This window comes from Barbus barbus (assembly GCF_936440315.1).
Source record: "Barbus barbus genome assembly, chromosome: 42".
In the NCBI taxonomy this organism is placed as follows: Eukaryota; Metazoa; Chordata; class Actinopteri; order Cypriniformes; family Cyprinidae; genus Barbus; species Barbus barbus.
Genome location: NC_136720.1, coordinates 22956816 through 22983980, shown reverse-complemented (window position 1 = coordinate 22983980; position 27165 = coordinate 22956816). Strand labels below are relative to the sequence as shown.

Below are 27165 nucleotides of genomic sequence, written 5' to 3'. Positions count from 1 at the left end.
TCTCTTCGCGGTGGCCCGTCAGATATCTGACTCTGTGTCAGACTGAGGTTTGACATTCCTCCTCCGGACAGGACAGCAGGTATAAAGCCCCGTCTTCAGTGAACGGGACACAACGCTTCTGTAGAGGAACCACCAGCTTCACCATGAGTCACAGCCCAGAGAGGATGTCTTCTTACCGCCGTCACTTCGAGGGTGGCCTGACCTCCTCTTCCACGCTTCAGGTGCGGGTCTCCAGCCCTTCACCCACCCGAGGAGCTGTGCGCCACCGCTCCGCCAGCTACACCCGCAGGGGGCTCTCCGGATCCCGCAAATCACGCATGACCAGGTAAGCCTCATAATAAAGTAGCCTATAATATATATAGGCTATCATCACTTATTTTATTTCAGCTATAACATTTCTAATTTTTGCTTACTTTAGGTCTAAGTAAAGATAACTAGCCTAAAGCTAAAAACTAAAACTTAATAAAAAAAAAATGTGGACATTTAAAAAAAAGTAATAAAAATGACAAAAAACCGCAACAGTTTAAATTTTTTTACTAAAATTAAAATGAAGACAGAAAATGTAGAAATAAAATCTAATTCAAAATATTAACAAAAACTATAGCATATCAATATATAAGTAGCCTATATCATATGTGACCCTGGACCACAAACTAGCACGGGTATGTTTTATGTTTTTCTCAATATTTTTTTGTACCCTTTAGATTCCAGATTTTCACATAACCTATTTGTATCTCGGCCAAATATCGTCCTGTCCTAACAAACCATAAATCAATGGAAAGCTTATTTATTCAGCTTTCAGATTAGGCTATGAATATAATATAATATAACTATAAATATCAATTTTGAAAAATGGACCCTTATGCATATATATGACCCTGGACCACCAAACCAGTCATAAGCATATCAATGATACTAAAACATCAATATACTATGCTATAATAATATAATATATATATATATTGGTTATTATCATAAACTAAAATTAAAAATATTAAAAAACATATTCATTACTTTAAATAACATCAAAATTAATTTAAATAAAAAATAATAAATTGATTTTATTTTAGCTAGCTACCTGGGTAACGATTCTCATGTTTGTTTAGTTTACATTGAAGTAGTAAAATAACTAAAACTAAATAAACTAACACTAAAAATTAAAGCTTATAGACTTTTTTGTAAGTACTAAAAATGACAAACACATAATAACTAAAACTTTGACTAAACAGACAAAGCTGGAAATGTAAAAATAAAATAATTATCAAATGATCTAATTCAAAATATTATCAAAATAGTATATCAATGATACTACAATAACACTGGCTAAAATATAATAATAATAATAATTTTAGATTTAATAATTAATTTAGTCAAATATCTTGTATTTTGTATTGCTTTCTATTATTAATATGAATTTTTTTTTTACAATAAGCCTTGTAAATATATGTTTTGTGTCCTTGTACAGCAGTGTGAGTATGGGAACGCTGTGTCTGGGCATGGGTTTGGGGGTTGCTGGAGGCGCAGTGGATCTGGACGCTGCAGCCGCTGAGAACCAGGCTTTCCTCAGCACACGCACCAGCGAGAGAAAGGAGATGGTCACCCTCAATGACCGCCTGGCTGTATACATCGAGAAGGTAAGACACTTCTGAAGCACGCTTCTCCATCTTCTCCTTTTGCTTTCTTACTTTGATGACCAGCCTGTGAGTGTGAGTGTGCTTGTTACAGGTGCGCTCTCTGGAGCAGAGCAACAAGCTGCTGGAGGCAGAAATTGATGGCATCAAGGGACACCATGTAAAGCCGTCCGGTCTGCGACTGCTCTATGAGGACCAGCTGAGGGAGCTGAGGAGGATTGCTGACCAGATGAAAGTCCAGCGGGTGAGGGATGACCACAGGGCCATTATGACTAACTCGCTTACACATTTAGACCATAACCTGATCATTACTTGCTCATTTCTGCCTTTGCTTTTGTAGGATCTGGCGGTAGCAGCAAAGGATGCCATGGCAGGTCAGCTGGAAATGCTGAAGGTGAAATACGAGGAGGCTGTGGAGGCCAGGAAAAAGGCAGAGCTTGAAATCGAAGCCTTCAGACCGGTAAGGTCCAACTTAACACAGAAAGTGTAACATCACTTGGTTTTACACAATGGTTGGGGCTCAAACTCCCTCTGTCTACTAGGATGTGGATGCAGCCACATCCGCCCGAATTGCCTTGGAAAAACGACTGGAAAACCTGGAAGTGGAGCTTGAGTTCATGCAGAGGATTCACAAAAAGGTGCATTTCAATATGATATTATTTAATATTATAAATATCATCAAATTATTATAAATATATAATATAATATAATGAAAAATTATATGTCATGGCAACATATGTATCACAAAAAATTATATAAGATTTAACTACTTTTTAAGTCTGTTTAATATAACTTTAGTTTAATTTATTTTTCTTAAAAACTTGAAGCAGTAAAGCTTTTTTACAGTGTGCCAACTGTAAAATTTAGTTGTTAAATGTGCTAGTAATATAATCAATGTTAAAAAAATAGAGAATATTGTTGAATTGCTATGTGATTTTACTGTCAATCACTGGGTATTTGATTTCTCTACATTTTCTGTATGTCAGGAAATCGAGGAGCTGATGGCTCAGATTTATGGATCTGTGGCTAAAGTAGATGTGGCCTTCTCTTTGCCTGATCTGGCGTCCGCCCTGAAACAGATCCAGGCTCAATATGATAGTATTGCCGCCCAAAACCTGCAGGTAATCAGGACGGGACAAAAATAAAACAAATATACTAAGCTGCTTTGCTCACATATGCTCATGTTTTTCCTGATCGGTGTTCACTAGGAGATGGACGCTTGGTATAAATCGAAGTTTCAAGATCTAAACAAAGCAACATCACGGCACGTGGAAACAGTGAGGAGCGTCAGAGAGGAAATCACAGCTTACAAGAGAGAGGTGTGGGAAATGGACAGTTTTCCTGTCCTGTGCCTCATATAACTAAAGCACCAAACTGTACTGCCTTATAAACATAATGCTTATGTGTTTTCAGATTCAGAATAAACAGCGAGAACTGGACGCTCTTAAAAACAGGAATGAAGCACTGCTGCTCCAGATGAAGGAAGCACAGGAGAGATACAAGAAAGAGGAGGAGGAGCTACAGGTAAAGCCACGCCCCTTTCAATGTAGCGAGAGCATGTCACATTGGCTGCGTCCAAAATCACATACTAAGTATGTACTTCTTTTGAAAAGTATTTACTTGACAACTGTTAAAAAACACATGTAATCTGGACCTACCGGCATAGTTTTGTTGCTACATTATTCACAAATCCTCTTCTGTAGACTAATGGATAGTAAATAATGGATACATACTGGATGGATAGTAACTATAGCTTTTTAATATATTTGTTTATGCGTAAATTATTGATTGTTTGTACTGTGTTATGTGAGTTGTATTGTGTACTGGCCAGGTCATGAAGTCCGAGATGAATTTCCCAGAAATGGGACAATAAAGTATATTCTATTCTATTCTAAAGTGTCCATGTGCACATCAGAATATTGATGGACATTGTAGGTCAACCAGCTAAATGTTGTAAATTCAGAAATACTTTTTTTTCACTTACTATTTAATAGGTGATTTTGAATGCAGCCAATCAAATTTATAAACTGTAGATTTTGAAGATCTCACTAAATCATGTGTCATAGATCCGTATCGAGACGCTAAAGGAAGAACTGAAGTCTATTAAGGGGAAGATTGCACTTCTGCTGAGAGAATATCAGGATCTGCTCAATGTTAAGATGTCGCTGGAGATTGAAATCACCACATACAGGTACTGCGGGGATGCCATCACACCACATCACCTTGAACAAGCAATACATAATATCTCGCAATTTAGACTTTTTTAAAGCTGTATACTCAGAATTATGAGAAATAACCTCAGAATTCCGAGATAAAACTCTCAATTCCACAATTCTTGAGTTTACATTTGGCAATGCTGACGTTTCCCCCCCTCAAAATTCTGAGTTTATATCTCACAATTCTGTTTATTCCCACCATGGAATTAAAAATAAACACTCTTAAAAATAAAGGTGCTTAAAAAGGTTCTTCACAGCAATGCCAACTTTTCTCCCGCAATTGCAAGTTTCTGACATTTTCCCTCAAAACTGCAAGTTCATTTCCCACAATTCAGACTTTTTTCTCAAAATTGTGGGAAAAAGTTTGAATTGTGAAATAAAAAGTCTCAATTACCTTTTTTATCCCATGGTACAAATGGGCTTCCATAAACACTTTTCCATATACACATAGTTCAAAATTCTTGGCAACTATACCCATGTCTAAGTTTGATTTGCCTGTGGTTTTGCAGGAAGCTGATAGAGGGAGAAGACAGTCGCTTGTCCAGTATGGTGAGCGGTCTGTCTCTCATGAGCGTGAGCGCTGGAACGGTCAGCAGAGTTTTCGGGGCGGCAGCAACCCACAGTGGAGCGCTGAGCTCAGCCGCCTCTGAGAAGATGCTTTCCAGCAGCACAACAGTCGACCACAACCATCACGAGTCTGTGGAGGAGTTCACTCACGAGCAGGCTGTGGAGATGACGGAGAGGAAGACCGTCCTCATTAGGTACAAGTACACCGCTCCAACACAATATTACAAAACAAAACAATACTTTTTCAAGTTATTATATCAAAAGTCATGCATGTAAATGTTTCTTAATGGTGTTGTAGAAGCTAATGCCCATTTCTGTTTGGTTGCAGAACAGTTAAGACAGATGAGGACACGTTTCAAAGCGACACACAAGAACGTACCATCACTATCTCTGGTGCCGCAGAAGAGAGCGATTGAATTAGTTTTGAGATCTCACTCCAAACCTCCATATCAAAGTTTATTCAGAGCTGTTGTTGCTCAGATCTCACATTCCATTATCAAAACCTGTGACAAACCAAACGTCACAAAAAGTATTGCTACCGACTTTGTGCTTTGACTAAACTACTGTAACTGTGTGTATTAAGCGTTTAACCATGTGTCGATTCAAGTCAAATAAAGTTTGATTGCATAGCAGCAGTGCCTGACATTGTTTTAGTGCAGTTTTTCTGTCTGAAGTGCATGTATGGCATACTCAAAGAAGCAATGCTTTCATATAGCAAAAAAAAAAAAAAAAAATACAGGAAATATCAGATTTTCTAAGTACCCATGTAGTAAATTTATAGCAAAAATACATTGGTATAAAATCGCTTAATGCTACGTACAATACAGTATGCTTTACATGAGTTCTAATTCACCCAGTCTCTATTTTATTTAGTACAAGGTTTTTATTAGAGATCTGCCCAATATTGACAGCACATACACTACTATTCAAAAGTTTGGAGTAATTAGTTTTTGTTTTGTTTTTTGTAGAGAAATTAATACTTTTACTCAGGAAGGATGCATTTAAATTGATTTATATTTCAAGTAAATGCTGTTATTTTGAACTTTCTTTTCATCATAGAATCCTAGAAAAGAATGATCATGGTTTCCACACACAGCATTGATAATAATCAGAAACGTTTCTTGAGCAGCAAATCAGCATATAAAAATGATAAAAGTAATGATGCTGAAAATTCAGCTTTGATCACAGGAATATATTACATATTCAAATAAATTCAAATTTAAATTGTACTAATATTTCACAATATTGCTGTTTGTACTGTATTTTTTATCAAATAAATGCAGCCTTGGTGAGCATAAGAGACTTCTTTCAAAAGCATTTAAATATCTTACCCCAAACTATTGAAAGATATTTTCTTCTATAATCAAAATGGTAGGTAAAATTGAAAAAAAGGCAAAACTCAATTTTGCTCTAATGAAATGAGTGTAAACAAAGGTTCACACAGATCACGGATGAACATCCCCTCATAATCAAATGCTTCCTTTTATAAAGACTGTTGGTCATTCATACAGTGCAAAGAATAAACTATTAACATTCGTCATCTCCCAAAACATTTGTTTGTGCAACAAATACTAGTTTACTGTACATTTACAGTATTTATACATTTCACTGGATGGGTTCAGACAGACTGCTTGCATGAATGTTTGATTAGTGTAAAGGTTTTGGCTCATCTCCGACTCCTCCGGCGAGACGATACACAGCCAGACTGACCTCATGAGCCAGACTATCAGCACTTTCCTGCACATAAACACAGAAAAAGTTGCAATTACAATCAAATATATTGCGACATATAAGGGAAAATGAGCATAATGATCATGTGCACCTGTGTGTCAGCCTCAGCATAGACTCTGACCACATCTTCAGTTCCAGACGGTCTAACGAAAGACCGGGCGTTTTTGTATTTCTTAACAAGCGAGTCGATGGCGTCCTGCAGACCCTCTGGAGTCACGGCTTTCCTTTCTGCATCTGTCGTATCTATAACACGCCGGTCTGACACCTGCAGAGTACAACAGTTAAATACACACATAAACTCATACACCTCACAGACACATACAAGCACACACCGTGACTTTAAGTTGGCGGTTGGGGAGGTCTGTGTAAATTGTGTCCCAGTCTTGCACAGACATCCCTCGGATGGCCAACACTGCTTCAATCACTAGCATATCTGAGATTGCGTCTCCCACCGTCTGCAGAAGAGAGAAAGGGAGTTAAGTATTGAAAAATAGTTTGAATAATTGAATAGAATAGTTTAAATAAGACATCTGATGATCTAGTTTAATGGTGTTTGTGTTTGTCTATACCTGGTTGATCAGATTGATTGTGCTCTCCAGGAGTTTCACCGCTCGTTTTCTTTCATCGTTTGTGTTCGAGTCTTTCACCAGCTCCTGAATCTGTTTCTGTGCTGCTTTGCTAAACAAAACCTGCAACATACCAGCAAAAAAACACTGGTTACAGTGTACTAACACACTCAAAAATCATAGATTTAGAAGATCATAGAAGTCTCTAAACTGGAAAGTTAGATCAAAAGTTTGATTGAATGGGCCAATCACATAAGCATGCAGAATTGTTGTCCGATGGACTAAAATTGGCTAAACTCATTTGAACTAACTTGCACAATGAAAAGGCATTTGACCATCAGACATGAAGAAGATGCTAAAATGGATGGTTTCACATGAATACCCCTCAAAACCCCTCAACCAACTTGTATACTTTTATATTGTATATTCATATAAGTGCTTTTTTCTGCCTTATTTATAAAATGCTATTATTTTGCAGTGAACTCACAGTTCCATGTCCATTAGCCTCAAAATACACTCCAATATCATATTCCTGAGCCGCATGATGTAGGTGCTTCACTCCAGTTTTCGTACAGCATACAGCAACCTGTGGAGACGTCAAAGCTCACCTTAATATCTCATAAACACCGAGTTTATGCACGAATAGGAGCATACAATAGTACAAGGAGATATTTTGTAGACCATCACCTTCATGACGTCCTCCAAGTATCGAGTTGAGCTCCCATTAGCATATGCTGTCTGAACAACAGCAATCTGTAGGTTCAACCCTGCCTGAACACACACACAGACAAAATTAATGTCTGAATTCATATTTGGATGTATTGATTTTCATTTCAGACCGTGTTTGAGCTTGTAGAACCTGTGTGAGCAGCTCTTTGAGGTACGTGCTGATGAGAGTAGCGATCTTGTCTCCGTCCAGTAGATGGAAGCAGCCTTTAGAGTCGGTGTAATAGTAAACAATGCGATCGGCATCACCATCAAACGAGCAGCAGCGTTCACCTACTCCCATATTCATACCTGGAGAGAAAAAAGTGAGAGACTTCTCAGATAATTCTGTATGAAAGAATGATGTGCACTTCTGGTCAAATGTTTGGAATAAGTATGATTTTTTTAGAATATGCTCACCAAGGCTGCATTTATTTGATCAAAATACAGACTGAAATATTGTTAAATATTATTAGAATTTAAAATAGCAGTTTTCTGTTTTAATATATTCTAAAATCTAATACTGTGATGCAAAGCTGAATTTTAAGCATCATGACTCCAGTCTTCAGTGTCACATGATCCTTCAGAATCATTCTAATATACTGATTTGCTCCTCAAGAAACATTTCTTATCATTTGTATATATTGAAAACAATTTTTGCAGCTTAAACATTTTGTGGAAAATGTGATACACTACCATTCAGAAGTTTGGCATAGGTAAGATTTAAAAAAATCAATATCTATTAAATAAATACACTAAATTGATAAAAGTGAGAGTAAAGATATTTATAATGTAACAATGTTACAAACGTATAATTCAAATAAATGCTGTTCTTTCGAACATTCTATTCATTAAAGCATCCTAAAAATGTAAAACAAAAATATCAAGAAGCAAAAACATTTTCAACATTGCAAAATCAGCATATTAGAATGATTTCTGAAGGATCATGGGACGTTGAAGACTGGAGTAATGATGCTGAAAATTCAGTTTTGCATCACAGGAATATATATATATATATATATATATATATATATAGTCATTTTAAACTGTAATAATATTGCACAATATTATTTTTATACTGCATTGTTGGTCAAATAAATACAGCCTTGGTGAGCATAATTATTTTTTTTTTAAATCATTTTCAAAAACCTTTTTTTTTATGATAATTATTCCACACTTTTGACCAGTAGTGCAGTGCTTTTCAAGGCTTCTATCATTGTATCATAAAAGAAACTATCTTGGTTAATACAAATACAAATATTACACCATCTTCATACGAAAGGGTTTTTCCCTGCTGAGATCAGAGTTGCAGTTTTCTCACGAGACGTTCACAGGACCATGTGTTTTCACCCCTCCAGGAGTTCAGACACACCTTGAGGTGCTTTCTGCTGGACTTTGACGTAATCTGCTCCACACATGTGGTTGAGTTTCCCGCTACTGCCGTCATTTGAAAGCACCACCTGTAGTTTGGAGCGAAGAAACGCCTCCATTTCTCTCATCTTCAAAGAGCCGATGCCGTTGGCTCCATCCACCAGAAGCCTCTTCTGATCATCGGTGCGGTTTGAGACCTTTGGAATACAAATAGGGAAGCTATTAATGCTAGAAATAATCAGCATCATTAATGCTTGCTGTTTTTATGTCTCGCTTACGTTCTGTGTGAGCTGAAGGAAAGCCTGTGAGAGTTTTTGGTAGTAGCCCTCAACAGTGGGACTGCCGTAGCAGCCGTGCGTGTTGCAACAGCACACCATATAATGCAGCTGGGGAGTGGTGATCAGACCATAGTCTTAAAGAGAAACACACACCCAATATCTGTCACAATATAATCAACAGAGCAATTCATCAACCTTTGTACTGTCATAACTTAAATGTAAATCTGAGCTGTTTCAACTGAAAGAAACTTGCACTGACTGATCTTAAAACATGTCAGTGCCTTTGTTTTGTCTTAAGGTGCACACCAGTAATGCTTTTTTCTAAGGCGTGTTTATCAAAATTACTTAAATGTCATAATTAAACTATGGCCTAATCCTGGTTTAGGCTAAGCCTTGTCTATGAAACCGGACCGTAATCTAAAAAATAATGAAAATGCAAGACAACTTTAAAGGAACTTTTAAGCAAAATAATCAAGGTTAATAAATTAAGTTTTGCCATCCATAACCACACACCATGAGCTTTGCCACCCAAACTGGAAACGCCATCCAATACAGCCTGAGAGAGACTAGCACTGCTTGGTCTGAAGAAAACAAACACAGAGAAATACAACACTACATTTAAATTATGCATTTTATACATTAAATACAACCCATTTACATGCTACAGATGAGTGCAACAGGGAATGTAAATCAATGAAAAACAACCAACATATTATTTATCAAATTATGTGCCTTCAAATCTGGTGGCTGTTGTTCTTTATATATGGTTTTGTTTTATTGTTGGAATAAAATCATATTTTTCTTGTTTACAAAACAAAATTGTATGTACCTCATAAATCATGCTTTGCAAGAAAGAGTTGGATATTTAAAAACATTAGTTGAAAATGTACTTTTTAAATTACATAAATTTACTTTTTGCTTTACTTTTTCTACATAATTTAATTTACAAATTAATTCAGAGGCTCAGGAACAAATATAAAATATAGATCTGTATCTAAAGTGGTATGAAACTTCTGTAACTTTGAATTATATATGAAAGTTGTCTTAACTGTTTTTGTATACATTTGTGTAATTTTTGTTTAAATCCAGTGGTGAAAGTGAGGCTTATTAGAGTTTTAATGAAAAAAAGGTTCAACAGCTTCAACTTTTTTTAGTTAATATGTATAACTATGCATTTTTACTATGGACATTTGTATATAAAATAAATTGTGATGATGATGATAACAATCAACTACACTGGCTATTCAATCACATTTTCAGAGTGAAACCTCTGTCGGCCGTTTCTGACTTGATCTACTGGCTTAGCCACTATGAAGTCTATACAGGTTTGGTAACTTCTCTCTTTATGTACTTAAGCTTTCAATTTGAACATTTGTTAACCTTCCCGCTGTGTAAACAGAAGCCAGGCTACCTGGTGTCTTTGCCGACGTAGACGCTTGCCGGCTCGCTCATGTCGATGTCCTCTTTCTCAATAATGTCCTTCAGTTCTTTGAGAAGAGAGTCCTGCTCAGCGTTAGCGAGTTGTGTGGCGTATCCCTCCCACACCGCTGTCACCATCTCCCCCATGGGGTCAATAAGCTTCACCCCATTGTCTTCCTGAAAATAATGATGAGAACATTGCAGGAACGTCCTCGGAAAGTGAAAAGCGCAACACTATTCTATTGTTATGACAGTAAATGTGGACATAGATGGGTGCGTTTCTTACTTCTGGGTTATGAGAGGCGGTCACCATGACTCCAATGGTGGATTTGGTCTTTTTGGACCTCAAAGTTGCCAAAAGCCCCATGCGGAACATGATGTGATCCAGATGTTTGGCGTGAGTGCGGAATCCAGCTGTGCCATACTGCAACGTCAGGCCCTCAGGCTTCGGATGCAGCTTGGACTTTTGAGATACTTCCTCAAACTGAGCCATCTTTGAAAATGAACACAAAACAACTTAGCTTGATTCATTTATATTCTTCACAACATGATCATCCACTATGACTCACATTAAACCACTGCATATAAGAATTATAAGCATGTGCTTCATGCATATGCATTGCAGAGTTTGAACTACTACAGACATAAATGTTATTTATGATGCACATATACCCAGATCAAAAATTGCAATAACCAAAACAATAATTCATTAATAAATCAATCCCAAGATAAACAAAAATTTGCAATTTGCCTGTTCCAAGTACTTTTGATTTTGAACAGAATTATATATTAAAATCATATAATTCAATTATTACAATGACTACAATTACAAATAATAACTTCATTCAGTCTGAAATGAATGAATGAAATTCCTAATCACACAACTTGCAAACGAAAACAAGACATATGCAAACTAATTACAGCTGCTTTTGTTATTTGCCTTTAAATCATTTTAATATTATCACAGCTGATGAAGTTTCTACTCACTCTGCTGTTTCTGCGACTGAAGGGCGTGCGCCGCACTTCCTACTTCCCGGATTACGTGATACAGTGACGCACGTCGCCACGCCCCCTTCCCTGACGTACTCAGGAACTTACTTTTTTTGTCTTTTTTTTCAGGAACTTACTTACTTTACTTTTACTTTTAGTCATTTAGCAGACGCTTTTATCCAAAGCGACTTACAAATAAGAAAAAGTAACTAAAACTAAAAGTTAACACTGTAAATACTCTATACACACCCATTTAAGAAAATACAGAAATTAAATAAAATTGACAAATGCATAGGAACTTGATGCATATTTTAATCAGATCAGTTTAGCTCAACCCACAGATCAAAGTCTCATTATATTAAAGGCTTGCAGTGTGTGCTAACTGAGAATTTTCATTGTTATTCCTGAAATATTTATATTTAGAGGATTTAAAAGTAACAATAAATATTCATATTTCTTAATAAGATTTCTAATCACAGTTATAATCATTATTGTTAATTATATACATATTATAATGAATTCTTTATTTCAGCAAACTCAGTTATATCAGATTTTAATTAATTAATTGATTGATTTAATGTTTTTAACTTCAAGACCATTTTCTCTGACTTAGTGAGGAAGTTAAAAGTTTTGAAGTATTTTTTATATACTTTTTCAGCCCTAAATGTTTTTTCGGTTCATTATCAGCTGTGTAAACATGTTCCGCAAACATGTTGCTGCAGATGTTGTAACTCTGTTCCCATTTCACTATTGAGGAATGGCTTGTCAGATGCACCTGGACCATTTACGTCATTTTTTAACATTAACTTCATGCTTTTCATGGCACATAGTGTACATGAGTATGAAAAACACAACAGAGACCCTTCACGGTTCGAAAGAGACTTTAACACATGTCTGATGTCTTTCAAAATGACGTAGACAGCCAGACATAGAACAAGGAGAGAGAGAAAGTCGGTGGCCCCTGGCCAATAACAGTTTACTGCTAAGCTCCCTCTCAGCGAGGACTGACCCTCACACACACAAACTAACACTGACTATAGCATGCGCTGAAAGAGCTTTCAGTAATCTGTGTGGCAGACTCTTGGATTCTAATGCACTCTCTGTAGTCAACTTTTGCTTGTTTTTATGTTGCTGCTGAAGAAAAGTGAACTTTGCAGCTGCTTCAACAAGAAGAGGAGGTCCTCATGGCAGATTCCTGCGTCCCGCTGTGCACACTGTACCTACACACACACACACACACACAGCACAATGGCACATTGCTTCCCCGTTTAAAAGGCTTTAATTACTGGTGTTGATGAATCTGGAGAAGACTGCTGGCTTTGTTTCTGGCCTGAGCTCTGAGCTGGATGGTGAGTCTCCAGGGTTACTCTGCATGAAAAGAGCTGCAAAACAAGCTGCATAAAGAGGAAAAGAGGAAAGGTTAGTGGTCGCACTATTTACTACCTCTGACTGGTGAGTAGAAGAAATAATTGATGGGTCTCATATTTTTCTTAGATGAAGATTTGCATTTGTGTTTGGAATATTTTCCATGTTTACCAAATGTTAACATTTATGAGTAAAAAATAAAGTTTCTTTATTGGCATCTGTGGCTCCATGAAGAACCTTTAACGCCCGTGGAAACTTCACAACCCAGCTAACAATAATATATTCTAAGAAGATTTTGCTAACATTCCAATTAAATTATGATAACATTATTTCTAAAAGTTACCTGAACATTCAAAGCATCCAGATATTTCTAAAATGTTTTTTGGTTTTCTGAAAGTAGCTTCAGACGGCCATAAACCTAAAACTTTTCATAAATAGAGTTCCATGAACAATGTATAAACAACATTTTTGTGCAAATGTTGTGAGATAAATACCAGACAACACTCTTTAAAAATAAAGGTTCTTTACTGGCATCAGTGGTTCCATGAAGAACCTTCAAAATCCTTGGAAATTTTTAATTGAACAAAAATTATAGTGGAAAATTGGTTCTTTTAAGAATTGTTTACTGAAAGGTTCTTTAGAGAATCCATAATGGTTATTCTGCATCATCACGGCAAAATTCCTCATTTGGAATTTTTATTTTTAAGAGTGAAATCTGATGTTCCCCATGCGGAACATGATGTGAACAAATGTTCTATTAATGCTACTGGAAGTACATTTGTTCAAAACATTTCCCTGTTAGCTGGGAAAAGGTAGAGGAAACGATTCTTCAGATTTAAAAAATGTGAAATAAAGTGGTTCTTTTAAGAATGGTTCACTGAAAAAGAACCAAAAATGGTTCTTCTATGGCACTGACACGAAAGCCCTCTATTAGAACCTTATTTTTTAGTCAATAATGAACATCACTCCTATACTGAAAATCTGCTATGAAAGTGTTTCATATGTCGTCTTGCTTGCTTACTATGATATTTTTGTGCAAATTATGTGTGCTTATTCTTTGTTAAGAGCTAAATCTGCCACTGAGAGATGATGGTCACTAAAAGAGAGTCAGCCACTGATAAAGTGTCAGATGAAGGTATGGAAAAGACAGGAAAAGACGATGCAGTTCATCTCAGGAGGACGATAGGCCTGCTGCCGTCAATTTCCTTCATCATCGGGACTGTGGTGGGCAGCGGCATCTTCATCGCCCCCAAAGGCGTGTTGATGAATTCAGGCAGTGTGGGATTGTCCCTGCTGGTCTGGACTCTGTGTGGCGTCCTCTCCACTTTTGGTGAGGAACATCTTCAGTGCTTACACTACTGGTCAAAAGTTTGGAATAATATTTAATGATTCTGAAAGAAGTCTCTTATGCTCAACCAAGGCTGCATTTATTTGAGAAAAATGCTATAAAAACAGTAATATTGTGAATTATTAATCACATTTTAAAAAATAAATATTTTATGTTTTATTATACTTGTAGAATGTAATTTATTCTTTTGTTTCAAAGCAGAATTTTCAGCACCATTACTCCAGTCACATGATCCTTCAGAAATCTTTCTGCTCTTTTAGCATTAACATCAATATGTTAATGTTTTTTTTTTTTTTGCTGCTTAATATTTTACACTACTATTGGGATAAACCAAGATTTACAAGAAAACTAATATTTTTGTTTAGAAAAAAATTGAATTGATCAAAAGTGACTGTAAGATATTTATATTAAAAAAGATTTCGATTTCAAATAAATGTTGTTCTTTTTTATTAATCAAAGAATCCTGAAAAAGGGCTATGTCTTGGTTAGTTGGATTCTTGTTCTTGCATCTTGATTTCATGTTTAGTCTTTTAGTTTAGCCTTTAACATGCCTTAGTTACTTTCCTTAGTTACTGATTACAATCATCTGTACATCATTAATCACCCAAAAATGAAAATTCTGTCATCATTTACTCACCCTCAAGCTGTTCCAAACCTGTATGAATTTCTGTCTTATGCTGAAAACAAAAAAAAAGACATTTTGAAAAATGATAGTAAATACAGCTGACAGTAGCCATTCCATTGTACAGTGTCCCCTTCCTGTTTTTATTTTGCATATTTGTCACACTTAAAAGATTCAGATCATCAAACAAATTTTAATATTATACAAAGATAATGCAAGTAAATACAAAATGCAGTTTTTAAATGATGATTTAAGGGAAAAAAGTTGTCCAAACCTACCTGGCCCTACATGAAAAATGAATTGCCCCCTCCTGTTAAATCATGAAAAAAACTGTGATTTACCACGTTATTTTAGAAAGCTGAATTAAATTTCACAAGCAACACCCAGGCCTGATTACTGCCAGACCTGTTGAATGAAGAAATCACTTAAATAGAACCTGTCTGACAAAGTGAAGCATGCTTAAAGAGCAACATATCATGCTGCGATCTAAAGAAATTCAAGAACAGATGAGAAACAAAATAGTTGACATGTATCAGCCTGGAAAGGGTTATAAAGCTTGTAACAGTGGTGAAAATTCCCAGGAGTGGCTGACCTACCAAAATTAGTCCAAGAGCGCAACAACAACTCATCCAGGAGTTCATAAAAGAACCCAGAACAACATCTAAAGAACTGCAGGCTTCACTTGCCTCAAATAAGGTCAGTGTTCATGATTTAACAATAAGAAAGAGACTGGGCAAAAAATGGGAGAGTTCCCAGACAAAAGCCACTGCTGGCCAAAAAGAACACAAAGGCTCATCTCACATTTGCCAAAAAATATCTTGATGATCCCCAAGATTTTGGGCAAATATTCTGTGGACTGATGAGACAAAAGTTGAAATTTTTGGAAGGTGTGTGTCCTGTTACATCTGGCGTAAAAACAACACAGCATTTCATAAAAAGAACATCATACCAACAGTCAAACATGGTGGTGGTAGTGTGATGGTCTGGGGCTGCTTTGCAGGTTCAGGACCTGGATGACTTGCCATAACTGATGGAACCATGAATTCTGCACTCTATCAGAAAATTCTGAAGGAGAATGTCCGGCTGTCAGTTAGTGACCTCAAGCTCATGCGCACTTGGGTTATGCAGCAGGACAATGATCCGAAACTCACCAGCAAGTCTACCTCTGAATGGCTCAAGAAAAACCAGACTTAAATCCAATGGAGATGCTGTGGCATGACCTTAAACAGTCCATTCATGCTCTCAAACCCTCCAATGTGGCTGAATTAAAACCATCCTGCAAAGAAGAGTGGGCCAAAATTCATCCACAGCGATATGAAAGACTTATTGCCAGTTATTGCAAATGCTTGATTGCAGTTGTTGCAAAGGGTGGCACAACTAGTTATTAGATTTAGGGGGCAATTACTTTTTCACGTAGGGCCAGGCAGGTTTGGACCGCTTTTTTCCCTTAATAAATGAAATCATTATTTCAAACCTGCATTTTGTATTTACTTGGGTTATCTTTGTGTAATATTAACATTTGTTTGATGATCTGAATCATTCAAGTGTGACATGCAAAAAAAGTAAGGAAAAAAAAAACAGGAAGGGGGCAAAAACTTTTTCACACCACTGTATATAGAAGTCAATGGGTACCGTCAACTCTTTGGTTAACAACATTCTTCAAAATATCATCTTTTGTGTCCAAAAGATCACTTTTAATCCAAGTTGAATCCATTTTTTGACATGGCATGTTCTCCTCAGGTGCTTTATGCTATGCTGAGCTGGGCACAAGCTTTAGAAAATCAGGCGGTCATTACACTTACCTGTTGGAGACCCTGGGGCCCCTGCCTGCTTTCCTGCGCCTGTGGACTGAGCTCATATTTATCAGGTGGGTGTGCATGCAGTCAGTGTTTGTGTTTCACTGTGTTCACTGAATTGTAAGTGTCCAATCAATCAATGTCATTTCAGACCTGCAGTGGCCACGTATGTGTCTCTGGCTTTTGGCCAGTATGTAGTAGAGCCGTTATTCATGCCGTGTGCTGCTCCAACTGCTCTGGTCAAACTCGTCAGCATGCTGGGAGTCAGTGAGTGATGTTACTTTATAGATTACCGTAGTCTAAACATCTAAATCTGTCAAAAAACTTCAAATTTTGTAAAACCATAAACTGTTCTGCCTAGCATTTGTGGTGGCAGTGAACTGCTGGAGCGTATCATTGGCAGCTCGTACACAGGTCTTGCTGACCTTCATCAAGATGTTTGCTCTGATTCTGATCATCATCCCAGGCATCATGGCTCTGGTCAATGGTGAGAGACACATGCTGATTTATCTGCTGCAATACAGTATTCATTTAGGATTACTTTGAAATGTTTTTAAACAAAACCTATTCATTTTACTTCCATAAACCTGTGTGAGATGAAGTCTTGAATAACATAAGTTGTAGAGCCTCAGTTTAAACTCTGGTCAAACAGATCTGAATGCAAAAGGTATAATTTTTAAACTTAATTTTAATTTTTAAATATTTCCTAATTCCTTTTTATAGTCTTGGCTCATTTCAAAGGTTTGATTCCTATACAATTGTTTTTTTAATGTATGAATTTTTTAGATGTATATCTCTTCTGGGTCAAAATGGACGAGAGGTAGCAAATGGACTTGATATTTCCATTTTTTCTGTTTCAGGGAAAACGGAAAATTTCCAGAATGCCTTTGACTCAGATTCGTTATCTCTGACCAAACTTCCTTTGGCCTTTTATTCAGGTCTTTATGCATACGGTGGATGGTGGGTATTAGCAGCAGTGTCAAACATATAAAAATCTAGGGATGAAGGGATTTCCAAAATGATGTAAAAGTGTTTATTTTTGCTTACAGGTTTTATTTAAATTTCATAACTGAAGAGGTAATTAATCCAAACAGGTATTCAGAAGTTCTTGCATTGCCAAATTGTTAACTTGACAGCATATTGTTTTTTTTTTTCCAATTATTATATAAAACCTCTTAGATCAATTTCTCATATATTCCTGTTAGAACCATCCCATTGGCCATCGTTTTCTCTATGGTGACTGTTACTGTGTTTTACGTCCTGGTCAATGTGGCTTACTACACCATGATGACCGCAAATGAGTTACTGATGTCAGATGCCGTGGCAGTGGTTAGTAGTGATGGACTTTGGAGATGCTATTACAGGCTTTAGTTTGGAGCGTAAATATCATGACTGTGCTCTCCTTAATGTATTGCAGACTTTTGCAAGTCGGGCTCTGCAGGGTGTAGCTCCAGCAATACCAGTATTAGTCGCTCTTTCCTGCCTTGGAGCACTTAATGGAGGATTTTTTGGTTCACCCAGGTAAGGATCTCAGAAATGTAAAGACAAAACATCTTTTGCATCTAAAATTGTTGTAGTAGACTTTGACCAGTTAAAAGAATAGTACACTCAGGAATGAACACTTGCTAAAAATTTACTCACTCAGGCCATCCAAGATGTAAATGAGTTTTTTCTTCCTCAGAACAGATTGAGGATCATCTGCAGTGAATGGGTGCCGTCAGAATGAGAGTCCAAACAGCTGATTAAAAACATCACAATCCACAAGTAATCCACAAGACTCCAGTCAATCAATTAGCAACTTAAGTGAAAAACTGTGTGTTTGTAAGAAACTAATTCATCAAGACGTTTTTTAATCTCACACCATTGCGTCTGTGTAAAATGTTCCATTGCTTTCTCTAGTAAAAAAGGTGTCTCGTCAGCTTCAGGAGAGAAATATGCACATCAAGCCTGTTTACAAGCTACAAGAATTATAAACAAATGTGTGATTTGAATGTGAATTATAGACTATCAACCAGAAGCAACAATTTAAAGTTTAAACACGTTAATGATAGATTTGTTTCTTATAAACACAAAGCTTTTTGCATCATAGACGATTATTGATGGACTGGAGTTGTGTGGATTACTTTTGGATTATTGTGATGGTTTTTATCAGCTGTTTAGACTCTCATTCTGATGGCACCCATTCACTGCATTGGATCCACTGGTGAGCAAGTGATGTAATGCTACATTTCTCCAAATTTGCTCCAATGAAATTTGGTCTACTATTCCTTTAAGATTTCATAACTCTCTTTCTGCAGGATGCTGTTTGTGGGAGCCAGAGAGGGTCACTTACCGGCTATCTTCTCCATGATCCATATCCGCAGAAAAACACCACTGCCAGCTGTGCTATGTTTGGTACAATCAAATCCATTCATCCTTTTCTCCCGGTTCCTTCATGCCTGCTTACATTTCTCCTGATGTTTGCAGTATCCTCTGGTGATCATCATGATGGCGAGAGGAGAGATCTTTCAACTAATCAACTTTGTATCCTTCTCCCGTTGGCTCTTCATCGCTTTGGCCACCTTGGGAATGATCATTCACCGCTACAGATTTCCAGATCATCCCAGACCATTCAAGGTCCATTTAAATGGCTCTTTACTGAATTATTAACAGGAATTTGTCACTGTATTAATTAAACATTGTGTTGACTGTGTTCAGGTCCCTCTAGCAGTTGCGGTGATCTTTACCATAGTGTGTTTCTTCATCGTGGGCCTGTCCTTGTATTCGGACCCCTGGAATACAGGTGGCAGCTGTGCCCTCACATTATCAGGAGTACCTGTGTATTACCTGACAGTCAAGAAGTCATACATACCCAAACGCTGGAAAAAAGCCTTCAGTGAGTAACGCAAAACATATTTATGCATTACCTTTATGAAGATTAACCATGGTTTTACTACAAATAATAATAAAAAAACTACAGTTAAACCATGGTAACCACAAATAACCATCCTTTTGCTACACTAACCATAGTTTAACCATGGTATTTGTAGTAAAACTTTGGTGATACAAATGGTAATGAATATACTAAAACCATGGTTAATTTTCGCAAGGGTAAAAGCTAAACATTCACTGCCATATAGATCTTAGTCCAATTAGACGCCATATTGAATAACACTGATGAAATGATGCTGTGAGGGATCTTTACAATGGCACTCACTATAAAGTTTCAAACCCGTTTTTGTCTACTTAAAAGTGTTTTTGGAAAGACAGCTGAAAAAAACAGTACAATCCAATGAACACACTGTATTTCTATTCCTCAAAGCCTCGTTTTCAATCCAATCGAAAAATAAATGGCACTACTCAAAGGTCAGAAAAGATCCAATGATTGACCTCTACTTCCTCTTGTGCAGATTATTTAAGCCTACATCTGCAGATATTCCTGGAAGTGGCTCAGCAGGAAGTTCAGACCTACTGATGGAGCTTCACCAAACTACAGACCTGAGTGTTGCAAAGGGCTTCAAAGTAAATTTTAGTGGTGTTTGCTATTACTATTAGCCCTAACCACCCTAGCATCCATTAGTGCAAGCATCACTTACATTTCCATCTACAGTAGTTTACATTCACATCAAAGACAGGACTATGTCCCGGGAAGTCATGCTGTTGGGTTAACGGGATAGTTCACTCAAAAATGAATATTGTCATAATTTACTCACCATCATGTCATTCCAAATCCATTAGACTTCGGTTAATCTTCAAAACATAAACAAAGATACTTTTAATGAGATCTGAGATGTTTCTGTTCCTCCATTGAACATCAAGGTAACCAAATCTTAGAAGATCCAAAAAATTCCTAAAAACAATTTGTATAAGTCAAGCTGTATAATGTTAATTTGATTGAACTATCTCTCTAGGGCTATTTTGTAATAATTCACCTTTGTGTTTATATAAAGTATCCCTTTATTCTCAAAAAGCAAGTACAATAGGAAGAGAAACCAAATTGTATGCTTTGTTGGAAATGACAATGGGTGTTTCTGGTTAAAGCTTGTTACATCGGTAAAATGCCAAGTAGATAACTTTCATATTTCAACACAGTCTTTAAAAATAGTACAAAAGCTATCTTATTATGGGTCTTTCCATGGCAAAGGGTCTGAATGGGATTTTTATTTTTTTGTATCGCCAGAATGTTTGCTGTTGAAGAAATGTTAAAGTTGACTATTATTACATGACTTTGAATTCTTACAGAAACCAAGTATCAAGGCACTTGACAGCTTTTTAAATGTCTGTGCATCAATGAAATATTATTAGTAAATAGTACTTCATTTCTAATGCTCGTGTAACATCTTAACACCAAAAATCTGTCAACCGTTTAGTTTTTGTATATTTTTATGACATCTTGCTGTTTTTACATTGGAAGAATGCAATGCAATATATCATGAATTAACACAGCTACATATTGATGGTAGTCTTCTAAGCATATATGAACTCTGTGCATGCTCACTAATTACATATGCAAATGAACATTAAAAGCTTTGTAATACACCACAAATCTCTTTGAACTCTCCTCTTGGTCATATCCAACATTCAGAACACAGTCTTAAATTGTTCTTAATAGCAAAAACAAATGAATGCAGAAAAGCAGCAGCAGAGAGGAGTCACTATTCTGACATGCTTGTAACCATGAAAACGCACATTATGGATGTTATAAACAGCTCGATACACTCCAGATGAATGACTGGCAAATTCTAGTACAATGCAACACTTACATGACCATCTGCAATTAACGTACAATCATTAAGGGATAGTTCACCCAAAAATGACAATTCTGTCATTATTTACTCACCCTCAAGTTGTTCCAAACCTGTGAGAGTTTCTTCCTTCTGAGAATAAAAGAATTCTAAAATGTTGGCAACCAAAAAATACCACAATGGCTATCGTCAACTGTTTAGTCGCCAACATTCTTCAAAACATCTTTTGTGTTCAACAGAAGAAACTCAGGTCTGGAACAAGTGGGAGATGAGTAAATGACAGAATTCTCATTTTTGGATGAACTATCCCTTTAATTTGAATAGGATTTACACCCCAAATTCTATTAAAAGTCTATTTTTGTGTGCTACTTTTATCATCAGTCTCTCTGGCTAATCCAAGGTGTTCAAAATCATTCCAAAACAAAGATGTACTGTAAAATTGGGTAGTGTAATTTAATTAATCTGATAAATCTGTATGTTTACTTATAATATACACACACTCTCTTTCTCTCACACACGCACTCATATTTATATATTACAACTTGTGCAAATTAATCTTGTCTAAGTACATTCGTCACTAACAGTTTTGCTCGCAAATAAAGGCCTACACATCCAAAACACGAACACGTACAGTAAAAGGCAGTGAAATAGCAATAGAAACTGAGAAAATACTAAAGAGATCAATAGCAAGTAAATAAGAATCGAAGGCAGTGAAGGAAGTGTGAGCAGCTCAGATAAAGACACAGGAGTCACTTGAGCTCCGGGATTAATTGGGACCAGCTGATGTTTGCCATGCCGAGATCATCATCCTCCAGGTTGGGGAAGCTGATATCCACTAGGATTTTACTCAGGCTGTCGTTCATGGTATCCAGGACGAGGCCTTCGGTGAGAGAGCGGTTGGCGACGGCCACTTGCAGCAGCTCTCTTGAGCAGGTCGGAGTGGAGGGTCTCGGAGAGGGTCTGGAGCAGGTGAGCAGCTCTCGAGGGGAGCTAAAGAGCGGCAGCTCTTTGAAAGGTGTGCTGTTGAAGCTGAAAGGCGTGTGTTCGTGCCGTTGTGGGGTGAGCTGTGGCCCGCTGGGCGTACGGATAGGGCTGAAGTCCAGCACGCCTCCCTTTCTGACGGGTGTGATCCTCCAGGGCTCCAGAACTACAGGAAGCTTACTGGGTGTGGATGAGGAAGGGTGGCTGCTCTTGATGGGTGTTTTAAAAGTGTATTCTCTGTTTGGGCTGTCGGGGTCGGGTTTACAGGAGGGCTGGGGCTCTGGTTCGTGAGTGTCTTGGAAGGTGGAGACGTCGGAGACCACGCCCGAGTCGAAGAGAGTGCTGTCGGGGTAGAGCAGGACGGGTTCCTCTGTGGCTGGCAGGACTAGACTCTGTTTGCGGCGGGAGCTGCTGTTTTCTCGCTGTCTGGTTTTGGGGGGCAGAGGTTTGGGTGCCTCAGGAGTCACAGACACGCTCACAAGCTCCTCCTTTATGTCCTGAGAGGTGGACACACACAGCATCACCGAACTCATGTCGCTCTGCGAGACCTTTCACAACACACACAAGCATTAAACAACCAGAACTTGCTCTAATTTGTTTCTACACGCTTTTTTCAAGTTATGAATTCGAATGCTGAAATAATAAAAAAAAACACCATAATTGATTTGTTGGCTGCACTAAAAGTGGTCTACCTGCCCAAAACCAGGTAAAGATCCAACTGATCAACCATCTAAGCCCGCCTGGATCAGACTATAAACTAATTTAAAGTCTGGTTTTAGCTTTAGAAAATTCTGCTAAAAAAATTTATGTATTAGTACAGTAATCATAAAAGAGGCTTAATTTATTTATTTAAACTAATTTTTATGTACTTTTTTTTTATAAAAAAGACAAAATATGACCTGTTTTATAGATATAAACAGGTTTTATATTAGGGGCAAACCAAACCCTTGTCGACTGCTCTAAAATGGTTTACAAGCCGCCCAAAGCCAGCTGGAAGTCCAGCTGATCAACTATCTAGACCAGCTTGGATCAGTACAGGTAAATGACCATTAAAGTCTGATTTTAGCTAGACTTTCAGTATTATTTCCCCATGTGAAATGAATGAGTGAATAACAAGCAACCAGATAATTATGGGAAAAATCATTTTATAAATTAATAATTAAATAATTATAAACAATTTATCTCTTCCATAGCAAAGTATTGACACATAATGGTAGTGTGTGCTGTAAAATTATGCTGGGGGGGAAAAAAACTGCATATATTACAATAATCAGAATCACCACTGAGAAAAAATTTGGTTTAATTTTTTCTGTAATATAACTTTTTTTTCTTTTGATGAAATATGACCTGGGTCAGTTTTTGTGAGATTCATTCATATAAACATTTAGGGTTTACCTTAGGGGCAATCCGGACTCTCTTGCTCGCACCACTGGAGCCGGGAGTGGAGGAGCTCGGAGCGTGCGGAGGAGTGGCTAGAGTCAGGGGACTGGAGGAGGGCAGGAAGAGCGACTGACCCAGAGGAAGCTGGATGGGAACCAGGTACGAGTCAGTCCGAGGCAGAAGCAGCTTCATCTTCCTCTCTGAGGACAAACAGCGATAAACGACTGTCAGGAAACAAACTTATCACGCATACGGAGACATTCAATCCCTCTCACCAAGCCAACACTCACCTGTGCTGCCCATGGCAGATATGGCTTTCTTCAGCTCCAGAGGACCTCTCTTCTGTTGCTACGGAGAAAAAAAAAAAAAAAAAACTTTTTTTACTTTCACACAAAATGTGGCATTCAAACTAACTGCAGTCTCAATACTGTCTGCCTTTTTGGTGACTCTCAGCTGATTAAAAGAACAAAACAAGCAATTATCTCAAGCTGAACGTTCTTCCTTCTGTCTGACTGTCCCTGAAATAAAGTGATTCCTGGTAAAGTGCCCCTGAAATAAGTGATTCCTGGAGTCCCTGTCTTACGCCCTGTTGATCTGCCATGAGAGGATGAATTAGGAGGAAAAGTTGTCTTACTTGACTGAAACCAACTTGTGGGATCTGAGGGCAAGTGGGGGTCACTGGGTCAACCAAAGGCTGTGGGACGAGCCAGGAAATGAGAGATGACCACATTTGAAGCATAAAATCGCATATGAACACAGAAGTACAGTAAGTGATACACACCTTGTAAACTTGGTCCAAAGTAAGACAGCGGTTTGCTTCCGGTCGAATCGTCCAATAGGAGATCTTGCCATCATGAGATGTCTCCCGGACAAACATGTCATGCAGTGAGAGATTATGACGTATTGAATTCTAACAACAACAACAAAAAAATCACATTCAGAAATCTTACAAGAGAAGTTTGTGTAAACTGAAACTCTACTGCTTTTATACACTACCTTCCATCCGGGTTTGGCAACATTTCTGAAATACGGAAAATGGTCCTCGATCCAGTTGTAAATTTCCTTCAGGGTCATTTGTCGGTTCTTCTTGCTGTTGATAGCAAACTGGATCATAGCCATGTAGGAATACGGGGGTCTCTCTGACAGAGGGTCCTTCTCCTTTTCTGGTGCTATGGGCTGCTTAAGCAAACAACAAACTATTTTTAAGAATGAAGTTTAATAACAAAATATAGAAGAAGCAAAAAAGAAAAACGCACACCCCACTATTTATTAACCAATTTGTAAAGCTGCAATGAAACGGAAGCAGTGACAGATATTTTCCTCTATATTGTGGCATAAATCCAAGTGCAATGGATTATTGAAAAATAAAAATATATGGCAGAGGCTCGGTTCTACTCGTGTGTTCTCGACTGGATATTGATATGTGGGTGTGACATTCAAAAATGGGGAAATTAATTGGACCAAATGATTTGAGAAGTCCAATCGTTTTCACTGGAAGATCCTGTTATGACATTTTAATTAAATATTGCAGGGTCAATCAAATTGAAATCAAACCCAATGTTGCATTATATTCAACAATACAAAAAGTATGATATATATATATATATATATATATATATATATTATACATTTTTAAATTATTATTTAATCAAGTTCATGTGGTTTTTTTATTTACAAAAACAAAACAAAAAATGCTAAATCATAAATTAGAAATAACAATATGCATGTTTTTTTTCCTTCCTCTTGTGATATGGCATGGCAGGCCACATCAAAAAGGCCAACTATTAGGCATCTCTGATCTATAACGTGCATTTAGAAAATAGAGAGGGTGAATTTAATTTCATGCTGACTTTAACGTTGTGTACCTGATGACAGTCACTTGGATTGTCCTTGCTGGCGCATTTTTGGTTCGACTCTGATCCGAGCCCATCAGAGCTCATTTTTCCCAGCCACTGGATGTTGGTCAAACTGTCATCAAGCGGGAAGCGCTCCGTCTCCTTTTTCACTGATATCACAGCAAAGAACATTTCAGAAAACATATTTTTCAGAACATCAACAAGCTCAGTCTTAGCCACATCCCTCACCTTTCTCGAGATCATCCTTGGGTTCTGTAGATAGACACCCGAGGGTTTTGCTCTCCTCCAAACTGGTGCTGCCACTGAGCAGGATGAACTTGTTTCGGCCTTGAGGGCCACACTCCTTCCCTTTGGCCGTAAGGGCGCTGATGACACTCTGCAGATCAGCTGATTTCGGGATCACCACCACCTGAGTGTCCGGCATGGTGGGGTGGTCCATCATGCGGATGCCATCGGGGAAGCAGCGGGTGGTGGACGGGGTCGGGGTGGTCTTGCAGCGAGGCCCATCCGCTTCATCGCACCCTGCATCAGACTCACTCTTCTGAAACGGCAGCTTCCTCCTCTTCAGGATGATGGGTCTCCTTGGGCTCTCTCTCATTGTTTGCTCACAGCAAAAAGGCCTGGCTGATGACTGTCTACATATAAAACACATAAGTCATGTTTTCATCTAACTTAAAAGTTTTTTGTCCTAAATACTGTACACATAGAAACTATTAAACTAACGTTACAAAAAAAATAACGTTAGACGATTCGCAAGATCATTCACACAAACAATGAAATAACATACAATCTTGATTCAAAAGCAGATTAAGTGTAAAAATAAATGCGTGCACGTAAAACATACATTAAATACATAAAAAGATCATATATATTTGCAGATCTTGGCCAAATATACCAATAAGGAGGTCTGTTGATAAACGCCTTTTTTTGTCTAACGACTCTTGAATGACGATTTTAGTTCTAGAATATAAAATACCGTTACAAACTGATTACTTTCAATCTGACCCACTATTATTATTGTTGTTATTATTTTTGTTTGTCAGATCGTTCAGAAGCAAAAGATTTCGTGAAAGGCAGGTTTGTAAAATATATGTGTAAAAAATAAAATAAAAGTGCTTTCATTTTTTTTTTTTTACAATGACCTCATCGCGTTCACCGTCGTTTTAAAACACATTAGAGCTTGTTGTCGTCTTAATATTTATTATAATTTAAACACTAAATTATTAATGTATTAACTATCTTCCTTTATTATCTGACATGCGGCCTATCACACTAACCTACTGTACACGTTTAATTTATTAAAAATACAACACACATCAAATAATACGAAGCGGATCAAACCTTCATATCACGTCAGCCGTGCAGACGGTGGTTTATTGGAGTTAATCTGGCAGTGTTGCGTGATAAAATGTATTTTGATGGGGATAAATGAAAAAACTCGGGTCTCTGGACTCTTGTGCGCATTTGGTGAGATTTTGAATTTTGGCGCAGAGCGGTGCAGCGCTATTACGTCATCACGCTTAGCCAATGGCGGATAAACATGGGCGGAGCCATCGAGCGGAGAGTGGTCTGAGTGGTGCTGTTTACTAAGTTGTGGTCCTTTAGGGGGCGGTCGGCGG

At 37.5% G+C, this 27165-nt stretch overlaps 4 protein-coding genes across 13 annotated transcripts; 2 read left to right on the top strand and 2 right to left on the bottom strand.

Moving 5' to 3' along the window:
- Positions 1-143: 143 nt before the first annotated feature.
- LOC306861883 (desmin-like) lies at positions 144-4830 on the top strand (the record flags this gene model as incomplete). The annotated part of the gene is made up of 11 exons (XM_079404369.1): positions 144-325; positions 1466-1634; positions 1726-1875; positions 1972-2091; positions 2174-2269; positions 2618-2752; positions 2840-2950; positions 3045-3155; positions 3698-3822; positions 4357-4608; positions 4743-4830. The coding sequence occupies 11 exons, from the start codon at positions 144-146 to the stop codon at positions 4828-4830; spliced, it is 1539 nt and encodes a 512-aa protein (XP_079260495.1).
- A 25-nt stretch (positions 4831-4855) lies between these two features.
- Positions 4856-11524, bottom strand: pgm3 (phosphoglucomutase 3). Its single transcript, XM_079403449.1, has 13 exons — positions 11472-11524; positions 10771-10977; positions 10477-10661; positions 9579-9646; positions 9066-9199; positions 8789-8984; positions 7571-7728; positions 7399-7482; positions 7199-7297; positions 6715-6834; positions 6478-6600; positions 6237-6410; positions 4856-6151 (listed from the first exon to the last, which is right to left on the bottom strand). The coding sequence occupies exons 2-13, from the start codon at positions 10975-10977 to the stop codon at positions 6062-6064; spliced, it is 1638 nt and encodes a 545-aa protein (XP_079259575.1). The 5' UTR covers positions 11472-11524; the 3' UTR covers positions 4856-6061.
- An 867-nt stretch (positions 11525-12391) lies between these two features.
- LOC306861291 (cystine/glutamate transporter) lies at positions 12392-21127 on the top strand. Its single transcript, XM_079403490.1, has 13 exons — positions 12392-12893; positions 13905-14169; positions 16550-16676; positions 16757-16872; positions 16967-17092; positions 17466-17565; positions 17655-17699; positions 17811-17934; positions 18023-18126; positions 18903-18999; positions 19072-19221; positions 19303-19480; positions 19995-21127. The coding sequence occupies exons 2-13, from the start codon at positions 13926-13928 to the stop codon at positions 20057-20059; spliced, it is 1476 nt and encodes a 491-aa protein (XP_079259616.1). The 5' UTR covers positions 12392-12893; positions 13905-13925; the 3' UTR covers positions 20060-21127.
- Positions 20970-27040, bottom strand: LOC306861290 (forkhead box protein M1-like). Of its 10 annotated transcripts, none has more exons than XM_079403484.1 (9): positions 26888-27037; positions 25775-26181; positions 25556-25695; positions 24687-24866; positions 24472-24600; positions 24325-24384; positions 23981-24038; positions 23706-23890; positions 20970-22807 (listed from the first exon to the last, which is right to left on the bottom strand). In XM_079403484.1, the coding sequence occupies exons 2-9, from the start codon at positions 26142-26144 to the stop codon at positions 22079-22081; spliced, it is 1851 nt and encodes a 616-aa protein (XP_079259610.1). In that variant the 5' UTR covers positions 26145-26181; positions 26888-27037; the 3' UTR covers positions 20970-22078. The 10 variants fall into 10 exon arrangements, with proteins under 10 accessions (XP_079259610.1, XP_079259608.1, XP_079259606.1 ...); XM_079403482.1 differs by having other exon boundaries at positions 20970-22858; positions 26888-27035; XM_079403480.1 differs by lacking the exon at positions 26888-27037 and adding an exon at positions 26442-26513 and having other exon boundaries at positions 20970-22858.
- Between the last annotated feature and the right edge of the window lie 125 nt (positions 27041-27165).

Excerpts from the sequence above, each read along its gene's own strand:
- pgm3 (XM_079403449.1), bottom strand. The coding sequence starts at position 10,977 with ATGGCTCAGTTTGAGGAAGTATCTCAAAAGTCCAAGCTGCATCCGAAG. Across the intron at positions 10,662-10,770 it reads CCGCCTCTCATAACCCAGAA|GAAGACAATGGGGTGAAGCT; the intron begins GTAAGAAACGCA and ends CATTATTTTCAG. Across the intron at positions 6,411-6,477 it reads ACCGCCAACTTAAAGTCACG|GTGTCAGACCGGCGTGTTAT; the intron begins GTGTGTGCTTGT and ends TGTACTCTGCAG.
- LOC306861290 (XM_079403482.1), bottom strand. The coding sequence starts at position 26,144 with ATGAGAGAGAGCCCAAGGAGACCCATCATCCTGAAGAGGAGGAAGCTG. Across the intron at positions 24,385-24,471 it reads CTTTGGACCAAGTTTACAAG|CCTTTGGTTGACCCAGTGAC; the intron begins GTGTGTATCACT and ends CTCGTCCCACAG. Across the intron at positions 22,859-23,705 it reads GAGTCCGGATTGCCCCTAAG|GTCTCGCAGAGCGACATGAG; the intron begins GTAAACCCTAAA and ends GTGTTGTGAAAG.
- LOC306861291 (XM_079403490.1), top strand. The coding sequence starts at position 13,926 with ATGATGGTCACTAAAAGAGAGTCAGCCACTGATAAAGTGTCAGATGAA. Across the intron at positions 16,873-16,966 it reads CGTCAGCATGCTGGGAGTCA|CATTTGTGGTGGCAGTGAAC; the intron begins GTGAGTGATGTT and ends TGTTCTGCCTAG. Across the intron at positions 19,000-19,071 it reads TGCCAGCTGTGCTATGTTTG|TATCCTCTGGTGATCATCAT; the intron begins GTACAATCAAAT and ends TGATGTTTGCAG.